The 11,069-nt window shown below is 34.5% G+C and overlaps 1 protein-coding gene across 1 annotated transcript; it reads left to right on the forward strand.

The window, feature by feature from the left end:
• Positions 1–204: 204 nt before the first annotated feature.
• LOC122989691 (complement factor H-related protein 1-like) lies at positions 205–10,040 on the forward strand. The gene is made up of 7 exons (XM_044362725.1): positions 205–339; positions 1,031–1,210; positions 1,839–2,018; positions 3,507–3,704; positions 4,852–5,031; positions 6,876–7,055; positions 9,682–10,040. The coding sequence occupies exons 1-7, from the start codon at positions 270–272 to the stop codon at positions 9,873–9,875; spliced, it is 1,182 nt and encodes a 393-aa protein (XP_044218660.1). The 5' UTR covers positions 205–269; the 3' UTR covers positions 9,876–10,040.
• Positions 10,041–11,069: the final 1,029 nt, after the last annotated feature.

Genomic DNA, 11,069 nt, shown 5'->3' on the forward strand with positions numbered 1-11,069 from the left:
GTTTCCATTCTTATACAGACTAAACTATTTCAAACACCTAAACGTTTTAAGTTTTCTGACTGAGAACAAATTCCTTTACAGTATTGATAGGATACAGAACATATATGAGAGTGTATAAATTGAATGTGCCATTTATCATGTTGTGTTCATAAAACCTTGTGCAATCCCACTGGGCACTGCATGTTGCGACACTCAGTGTCCCCTGAGGACACGAGCTGGAGACAAACACACAGGAGTTCTGCTCAGAAAACAGCATTTGTCACAAGAGCATGCAGTTGTCTTTAATCTTTCTGCTCCTCCAACTGTGGGGGAATGTGGCAGTTTCTTTATCACAAAATGGTAAGTAGGAGTTTTTAATTTCTCAGGTGTAGATTTGAGATACAAACAGGGCTTATGTTAAACCAAGACGAAGAGGAATTAGTGCAAATGTGCAGGGCGGTTGGTTAATTAGTCCCACCGTTTATAATTGCACACTGTCACATAGCTGGATCTCTTCCTATTTACATGAATCTGAAAAATGAAAAAATTGCTTATCATAGGAGTGAAGGATTTTTGCAACATTGACTGACTCAAAAAATCTATTTTCTCGATTTTTTTTTTTTTGTCACATGAAACATCTAAAATATTCACATATAGAGGATTGGACTATTAAAATGGGTTATGCATTAACTAATGTAACAGCTTTGTATCATTGTTATAATGTCTTTATGATGTATTTTTAGCTTTTCATATATATATTATAAATTCATTCCACCATTTCAACATAAAAATTTCTTTAGCTACTCAGATGTGTACCTCATATAAAAGGTGGAGTGTATGGAGAAAAGGTATACTTGATGAGGATCATGTGAAAATTCTTCATATAATCTTTATAATTATTTTAGGAGCCATTCAGTGATGTGGATATCCATTGATTTTATCGTTGTGTCCAGCTCCCCCTCATCTCTTTACTATCATATATAAGGCAAACTATTGATGATACAGTGTAAGAGTGGAACTTTTGTCATGTTGCCATGTTTTTGTCTCTCAGCATGTTTGAGGCTCCCAGATGTTCCTCATGCCCATGTGTCAGAAGAGACCAAAAAATCTGAGTACCAACAACATGATGTGATACATTTTACTTGTGAACCCGGTTATACATCATATGAAACCTCCAAATATGTTTGCACACATGAAGGCTGGCTGACAGTCCGGCAGGAAACGTGCTACTGTGAGTTAAGTTGCTTTACTGACTACTGTTGCTGCAGTTCAGGTGTAAAACATTCAACATGGTCTCATCTTAATGCATCCATACACTCAAATAAGCCTATCAACATAGGCCCTATTAAAAGAGGCCATTTATTAACCGCTGCCTCCACAGAAGGACTGCACTCCCAGCAGATACTAAACTGCATTTCATTGTGCAATTCTGTATTGTATGATTACAACAAAGCTGAACCTTGAACATTACATTCATTCAAACCACCAACCTCGTCATGAACGGCCGCCCCCTTAACCTACTAATCTACAATCACCCCAAAGAACCCAAGACATTACCTTTAAGTCATACTGTATCAGGTCTGCTTTACTGTGGCTCGGGAATGAATGAAACAGAGTCATAGTTATCGTCTCTACCCTTCTAGTAGGTGATCAGTCAATCTTAGATGGGCAGACTATGAATATATACTCTCTGTGAGCCTACTGGATGCTGATGAATACTTTACTCCCTTTTGGGTTCTTGGAGACCTAATTATTTTTAATGCTGTACTGTGTCAATTAGATCTTCATTAGATCTCTGAATGATGAGACAATGTGTACAATTTTTTCTTCTTTTCCCATGTTACCATGTTATTTGTTAGCATGTTCGGAGCTCCCAGATGTTCCTCACGCCAGCATTTCAGAGGAGACCAAGAAAGCTGAGTACCAAGAAGGAGACATCATACATTTCACTTGTGACCCTGGTTATATATCAGGTCCAACCATCAAATACGTATGTACAAGCACAGGCTGGCTGGCAGTCCATCGGGGAGCGTGCTATTGTAAGTTAAATGGCTTTCTTTTATACTCTTTCACCACCGACTGAGTGACTACTCCAATTGTAGATATATTGGATGATAGCAAAGGACTGCAGTAATCCACTAATCCAAAACAGGACCTGTTATAAAAATGATCATATTTTTTAAAAAGATCTATTATCATTTTAGACTTTGTAAGACAAAAACAGAAGTCCTTTCCAGACACAAGCTTCATTATGTAAATGTGATAGCAGTTTAACACATTAGTCTAATCCTTGAATGAGCACCCAGAAAACAGTTTTCATTTTGAAACTGCAATTTCTTCCTGTGGATAGTGGCATCAGATCAGAAAACCCTTATATGTGTTGTTGTGGAGGGTATGAACAACAATATATTTTGTCATTTCATTAGGTTCATTAGGTTTGCAATGGCCAGATAATAGGGAAGAGCCAGTGGCATATAAAATTGTTTCGTTTGCATAAAAATATTCTTTACAAAGTGGAGTGGTGTCAAATTAAAGGGGACACATGCTTTTTGTGATCTTCTGTTACTGTCATGATGTTGGATATCCATGTTAAACATGCTTCCAAGTTCCAAAACTTGAGTTGAACATATGTAAAAATGGTCCATGCAAGGCAGCCTGCCCTAAACACTTCCCTAAGAGAAGAGATTGGCTCATCACAGATGTCCAGAAACATCTGTCTGTTCCATAATCTTTGTTGCTGAGGTTGTCACATCATGCAAAGACATTCCAGTAGAGCCTCAGAATAAAAATATGGATCTGGACATGTGCATAATGTGTCTTCTTTAACATGAAGGGCACAGCAGCACAATTTCAAATGAGAAAGAGAGAAAGAGATGTTAAATGTGTATCTTGTTCCACCTTCTTAATAGCACTGTAATCACATTTATTTTATCTGACTATCATCTCTTATACACAAAATTAAAGCTATGAAATACTGTGAATGAGTAAATTTTAAGTTGTAACTCAGAATTAAGAAGTACAGTTGTTTGATTATTGGCACAGATCTACTTGTAAACAGTGAATTGTTAGTAGTTGAACATGATGATTTCAATATACATGCTAACATTTATAAATATTTGAATAAAAAAAAGTAAATGAAAATCAGATTAGGGTCCTGAAAGGATTATTAAGACCATTGCATTATGTTACTGACTGCAATTGCTAGCAAGTAAACATCAATCTTCAAAGCAACGCATAAATGATGTATAGGGTTTTTTGTCTATGTCTACTGAGTTGAAGGTAAAAAAGTTTAGCAGTTGTAGATGTAGCATTTCTTTTGGTTTATGCCTATTATTTAGGAGACACAAATTTTGCATTTTGGCCTCAATCTAAAGGATCTCAGTGGCGTTAGGCTCTTCTCTCTGTTGCAAAAGTACTTTTTAATGTTGGCTGATGAGATTGTTGTATTTATACATTTATACATCTAAACTGTTGCCCTGTTCAGCTTTTTTTTCCTTCAGTGGGCCTGACTGACTGTTTGTGTTTAGTTCCAGCTTCGAGCTGTGATGCCCCGCCTGCAAATGGAGGGATAACAGTCAAAGGTTTGCCAGAAAATGATGATCCCATCGTTCCTGATCACATACTCACATTTAGCTGTGATGGTCCTGGGACAATTCTTGTTGGTAGTTCAGTGCTGATATGTGGCAAAGATGGACGGTGGGATAAACCATTCCCTTCTTGCAGAGGTAAAAATCAGTGCAACAGTGTACAAAATATCCATATAAAAACCTTTTCTAATTTTATTGTAGAGCATGTTATGATCCATTTTGTTGACAAAGTTGACGCCCGTTTACTATTGATTTTGAAAGATGTTAGAATTGCGATGGCTGTGGAGTAATTTGTTTAAGATTTTGAAGAGGTTTGAAGAAACATACAGTATATTGTTGTTCAGATAAGTGGAATCAAACCTGTAGTTATTGAGTTTTTGCCACTAGGGGGCTTCAGAAACAAGCTGTGAACACAACACTGACATATTATCGCCTTATAAGTTGATGTGGGAAACTTTAGCAAAAGGTTGCACATCCAGCAAACACAGAGCAACAATAGCAATCATTTGTAGGCGTGTTTCTGGCTTCCTGCCAAATAAAAGTCCAACATTCAATTTCTTTTATCTCCATTTTGGTCTCCACCAACATTATATTTATATATAATATTTTCAACACATGACAGGTTATATATCTGGGTAAAAATGCTTAAAAAAGTGAAAGTTGTGGCCTCTCTGGGTACGTTATGTTTTCATTCTGTTATATATGCCAATGTATGGTTTGAATGACAATACATTTGAACTTGAATGGTGTTAGCCTAGTCAGCAAGCTTGCTGAAAGTCATTCTATGAATCTATACAGCTATCTCCATTCTGCCACGAGATCTTTGCCTTGCATGTCATGCTGTTCCACCTGGTGTATCCTGCATTGCGTGCCTTGACTTGCGACATGGCGTGTACTGTATATTGACAAGTCTGAAAGGTTCCGTCTACCTAATTTGTATATTGAGATCCAAGATGCAAAGGCCTGTCATCAGATGTCATTATCTTGATAATGTAGCCAGATTAAAAGCACGTTAATATCAGGATGTAAATGTGGTCATATGAATAACAATAGATATACATATAGACATAAAGACCATGAGAAAAATAATTACACAGCTATTAATTTTAACTATTAATTTATATTTATTTTTGTGGTTGTTTACATTTACATTCACTCTAAAGGCCACAAATCATGTGACAGCAAAATAACTGCAGATCACAGACAAAGATCTGTCACTCTAGGTAACAATGTCATAATAATGTCTAAACTTCTACTTTCTCTGTTATCACCCACATTCTTTTAGTTCCTGCGGGCTGTGGAATACCACCTCGCCTTGTAAATGGATTCACCAAGACCACCACTAAACATCACTATGAGCATGATGAAAGAGTTGAATACATGTGTAAGAGCCACTACGTCATAGAGGGCAAGCCTTTCAAAACCTGCAACAATGGTGAATGGACTGGAGAGATGAGATGCCGCGGTAAGTCATAATTCCCTTCATATTTTTAATCTTGCATTTTGTGTAATTATTTTACATAGATAAAAACATTAATTGAAACTACTGAAATGTATAAGTTGCTCTGCCAAAATATGCTGATAACATAATCAAATCTAATTGGCAAGCCAGGATGATATGGTGCACAGGATATAATTTTGCATCAAGTTTGTTTTCAATATATATTTTATTTTGGTTAATTTGTGCATCATGTTTAACCTCCAAATTCATTCAGATAATACAAAAGATTAAATGAGTGTTTTTGACAGGTCAGAAACACTGTTAAATTTCATATGTACCTGAGAGAAAGTACCAGAAAACTGGTGAATGCTGCAAATTATGCTGATAATATCACAACTCTGCTGTACAAAGCCAAAATACAGTAACTACATATTTAGTGAAAATTAAGTTGAGACAGGAATCTGACTTTTTGGAATCTGTTATTACAATATAAAGATTATGTTGAAGAAATGTTTAATTTCTATAAGTCAACATGTTAAATTGTTACAGAGATAGACCGATAGACAGCTGAAACAAAAGCGATACATCAAGTGAAAGCTAGCTGGTGAGATAGACACTTTCAATTGCAGATAGTTTAAAGTAGTGCAGTATCTGCATTTTTCTAGGTTTTAGGTTCTTCTTAATTCAAATATAATTACATTTAAATTGTGTATGGATTTTTTTAACCGTTCAAATGGGCAAGAAAGATGAAAGAACACATTTTGTTTGTACATAGATAGTTTCCACTGCAGATAGTTTAAAGTAGTGCAGTATCTACATTTTGGGGGGTTTTAGGTTCTTAACCAACCTAAACAGACATAAAATAAAGGCAATATAACCTTCCTATCGGTTTTGTGGTTTGCTGGCCTGCAATGTGTGCTCTCTATACAGAATATTGTAATTTAATATGATACTGATGAAATTCTGGTGAAATTCATGTGATTTGATATCTTTTAAATCACATATAATTACATTTAAATTGTGTATTGATTTTTATTGATAACCATTCAAATGGACAAGAAAGATGGTGATACTGATTACATACTAAACATGTATTTTTACCCAACATTGGCAACAATCATATATGGAGTATGCTGTACATTCAGTCATCACATGAATGTTATTTATCTGTTATCTTTTACAGAACCCTGCACCTTGGATAGAGAAGTCATGAGCACACATAATGTTAACCTATTAAATATTTATTTTATTCAATATAAATTAATAATACATTAAATATCTGTTAATCAATTTTGATTTAACGGCATAAACCTTGTAGAATACTGATTTCCTAAAAGAAATTCAGCTTCATTTCCCTTGTCAGAGCTTTTTTTTCTCATCTTTCTCAATTATTTCCATAAAACAGGAGCAAACAGCTGATGTGCCAGTTGGTTTAGTTCTCCTTTTCCTTTAGCTTGTTCTTGATCTGTGATCTGATCACAGTGTCAAGATAAAGAGAGTGCTTATTAATACCAGATGTAAATACAAAGACTAAATCATATCTTGTTATCAGAATAACATGCCCAGATAAACAGCACATGTTAATACTGACTGTACATATAGTCATTAAAAGTCATAATGGAAACATATAGACATACAGGCTTCTATAAGAAAGACTTACAAGAGCTTTTCTGAAAATGACTTATTTGTATTTATTTTTTTAGTTGTTTCCATTTACATTCACTTTTAAGGCCACAAAACATGTGACTGCAAAATATTGTGTAACTGCAAATCACAGTCAAACATCTGTCACTCTAGAAAAATGTCATATTTTCACCTCAATAATGTCTAAACTTCTACTTTCTCTGTTATCACCCACATTCTTTTAGTTCCTGCAGGCTGTGAAAGACCACCTGTCCTTGCAAATGGAGACACCACGACCAGTGCTAAACCTCGATATGAGCATAATGAAAGAGTTGAATACATATGTCAGCGATACTACGTCATGGAGGGCGAGCCTTACCAAACCTGCAACAATGGTGAATGGACTGGAGAGATAAAATGCCTCAGTAAGTCATATTCATATTTTAATCTTGCATTTTGCGTAATTATTTTACATAGATAAAAACATCAATTGAAACTACTGAAATGTATAAGTTCCTGTGCCAAAATATGCTGATAAAGTTTGTTTTCATTACATGTTTTATTTTGCTTAATTTGTGCATCATGTTTAAACTCCAAATTCATTCAGATAATATAGAAGATTAAATGAGTGTTTTTGACAGGTCAGAAACACTGTTAAATTTCATATGTACCTGAGAGAAAGTACCAGAAAACTGGTGAATGCTGCAAATTATGCTGATAATATCACAACTCTGCTGTACAAAGCCAAAATACAGTAACTACATATTTAGTGAAAATTAAGTTGAGACAGGAATCTGACTTTTTGGAATCTGTTATTACAATATAAAGATTATGTTGAAGAAATGTTTAATTTCTATAAGTCAACATGTTAAATTGTTACAGAGATAGACCGATAGACAGCTGAAACAAAAGCGATACATCAAGTGAAAGCTAGCTGGTGAGATAGACACTTTCAATTGCAGATAGTTTAAAGTAGTGCAGTATCTGCATTTTTCTAGGTTTTAGGTTCTTCTTAATTCAAATATAATTACATTTAAATTGTGTATGGATTTTTTTAACCGTTCAAATGGGCAAGAAAGATGAAAGAACACATTTTGTTTGTACATAGATAGTTTCCACTGCAGATAGTTTAAAGTAGTGCAGTATCTACATTTTGGGGGGGTTTAGGTTCTTAACCAACCTAAACAGACATAAAATAAAGGCAATATAACCTTCCTATCGGTTTTGTGGTTTGCTGGCCTGCAATGTGTGCTCTCTATACAGAATATTGTAATTTAATATGATACTGATGAAATTCTGGTGAAATTCATGTGATTTGATATCTTTTAAATCACATATAATTACATTTAAATTGTGTATTGATTTTTATTGATAACCATTCAAATGGACAAGAAAGATGACGATACTGATTACATACTAAACATGTATTTTTACCCAACATTGGCAACAATCATATATGGAGTATGCTGTACATTCAGTCATCACATGAATGTTTTTTATCTGTTATCTTTTACAGAACCCTGCACCTTGGATAGAGAAGTCATGAGCACACATAATGTTAACCTATTAAATATTTATTTTATTCAATATAAATTAATAATACATTAAATATCTGTTAATCAATTTTGATTTAACGGCATAAACCTTGTAGAATACTGATTTCCTAAAAGAAATTCAGCTTCATTTCCCTTGTCAGAGCTTTTTTTTCTCATCTTTCTCAATTATTTCCATAAAACAGGAGCAAACAGCTGATGTGCCAGTGGTTTTAGTTCTCCTTTTCCTTTAGCTTGTTCTTGATCTGTGATCTGATCACAGTGTCAAGATAAAGAGAGTGCTTATTAATACCAGATGTAAATACAAAGACTAAATCATATCTTGTTATCAGAATAACATGCCCAGATAAACAGCACATGTTAATACTGACTGTACATATAGTCATTAAAAGTCATAATGGAAACATATAGACATACAGGCTTCTATAAGAAAGACTTACAAGAGCTTTTCTGAAAATGACTTATTTGTATTTATTTTTTTAGTTGTTTCCATTTACATTCACTTTTAAGGCCACAAAACATGTGACTGCAAAATATTGTGTAACTGCAAATCACAGTCAAACATCTGTCACTCTAGAAAAATGTCATATTTTCACCTCAATAATGTCTAAACTTCTACTTTCTCTGTTATCACCCACATTCTTTTAGTTCCTGCAGGCTGTGGAAGACCACCTGTCCTTGCAAATGGAGACACCACGACCAGTGCTAAACCTCGATATGAGCATAATGAAAGAGTTGATTACATATGTCAGCGATACTACGTCATGGAGGGCGAGCCTTACCAAACCTGCAACAATGGTGAATGGACTGGAGAGATAAAATGCCTCAGTAAGTCATATTCATATTTTAATCTTGCATTTTGCGTAATTATTTTACATAGATAAAAACATCAATTGAAACTACTGAAATGTATAAGTTCCTGTGCCAAAATATGCTGATAAAGTTTGTTTTCATTATATGTTTTATTTTGCTTAATTTGTGCATCATGTTTAAACTCCAAATTCATTCAGATAATACAAAAGATTAAATGAGTGTTTTTGATAGGTCAGAACCACTCTTAAATTTCATATGTACCTAAGAGAAAGTACTCTGCCGTACAAAGCCAAAATACAGTAACTACATGAAGAAATGTATTATTTCTGTAAGTCAACATGTTAAATTGTTACAGAGATAGACCAATAGACAGCTGAAACAAAAAAGATATAGCCATGAAAGCTAGCTGGTGAGATAGATACTTTCCATTGTAGATCATTTAAAGTAGTGCAGTATCTTAATCAATCTAAAAAGGTATAAAATAAGGCAATATAACCTTCCTATCTGTTTCATGGTTTTCTGGCATGCAATGTGTGCTCTATATACAGAGTATTGTAATTTAATATGATACTGATTACACACTAAATATATATTTTACCCAACACTGACAATAATCATATATGGAGTATGCTGTAAATTCATACATCACATGAATGTAATGTTATTTATCTGTTATCTTTTACAGAACCCTGCACTGTGGATAGAGAACTCCTGGAAACACATAATCTTGAATTCAAATATACAGGTGGAGATAAATTGTATACAGCCCATGATGATGTAATATCGTTCCGGTGTGTCAGAGGAACAACACATGACGGCAGAGGGAGAATGCGTCAGAAGTGTAATGATGGTGTGATGGACCTGCCAACTTGCCATTAAGAGTTTTAGTCAGCTGGAAGTGTTAAACATGAGCTGTCTGGACAAACATGTAAAAGATAATCAGAGTTAATTTTTTAATGACAAAATTAACAGTTGACAGTTGTGCACTGGTCCACTGTCTATACTTCAGTTTTCAATATTAATAAAACATATACAGTTTGTTCACTTTGTTTTTTCTGCCTTCACAATCAGACGCATGTATATGTTTTATGCAAGTAAACATTTGTGATAACTGAAAAAAGGGCGATTTCACTTATTTTTCCATCCTTACCTCTTTAGACAGATGTGGTCTAGACAGAAAATTTACTCTATAAAGATATTTTGTGATTGTATTTTTAAAAGGTAAAACATTTCTACCTTTGTTTTTAAGTGAGAAAGAGGAGCTCTACTTGGCCATGACCAATGAAATGGAGAAATGTGGAATGTGTTTTCACAAATAGAAAAAAGGTTTCACAAATCTGAAACTGTGCACTCATATCATGTGCAAGCAACTGGTTTTTATGTGCGCAGGTTTCCAAACTAATTAAAACACCAAGCTTTTCAACCTCCCTAGCCTGTGTGTCGCTCTCAGCCCCAAGACCATTTGTTCTCTCTGAAGATGTAAATCTTTAAGTATATTGTGCACTGTAGTTTTTAGCAGACATTACTTAAACCAGAGTACATTTTTAAGCCTCGGATTTGGTGCACTAGTGCCTTACAGAACCTGCTTCTATGGTGAATGGGTTGAGATATAAAATGCCTCAGTAAGTTACATTTCCCTTCATATTTATTATTGATATGGCATAAAATTGTTTCCAGTCTTTGATTACCACAGTTTTCGTAATGATTTAGGGTATCATTACATAAAGATGGTTGACAAAGCACACATATCATAAAATTTTGCATACAGTAAAAGTTCATTAAATGGGCTGTTGTAACGTTAGCTACAGGTCTGGACTGGTATTGTCTTTGCCCCCAAGTTTCAGCCAATATTAATTTACATTTTGGCTAATTTACACTATTAAATGTATGCTGAATTATCTGTTAGCAGTTCCTGTTTGCATTGCACCCATGTTGTGTGTATGTATATATGTAGCTGCTTCCTATGAGGACTTAGTGTTACTGTGTTTCTTCCCAGCATGAATAATAGAAGTCATTTGACAGCTAGCTTATACTTTTGTGAATGCAGTTTCCGTTTTACTATAGCAACTAATT

This window comes from Thunnus albacares, chromosome 9 (assembly GCF_914725855.1).
Source record: "Thunnus albacares chromosome 9, fThuAlb1.1, whole genome shotgun sequence".
Lineage (NCBI taxonomy): Eukaryota > Metazoa > Chordata > Actinopteri > Scombriformes > Scombridae > Thunnus > Thunnus albacares.

What these genes read in the sequence shown, in the direction of transcription:
- LOC122989691 (XM_044362725.1), top strand. Translation starts at nt 270, where the DNA reads ATGCAGTTGTCTTTAATCTTTCTGCTCCTCCAACTGTGGGGGAATGTG. An exon ending in ACCATTCCCTTCTTGCAGAG is followed by an intron (nt 3,705 to 4,851) that starts GTAAAAATCAGT and finishes ACATTCTTTTAG; the next exon opens with TTCCTGCGGGCTGTGGAATA. An exon ending in TGGAGAGATGAGATGCCGCG is followed by an intron (nt 5,032 to 6,875) that starts GTAAGTCATAAT and finishes ACATTCTTTTAG; the next exon opens with TTCCTGCAGGCTGTGAAAGA.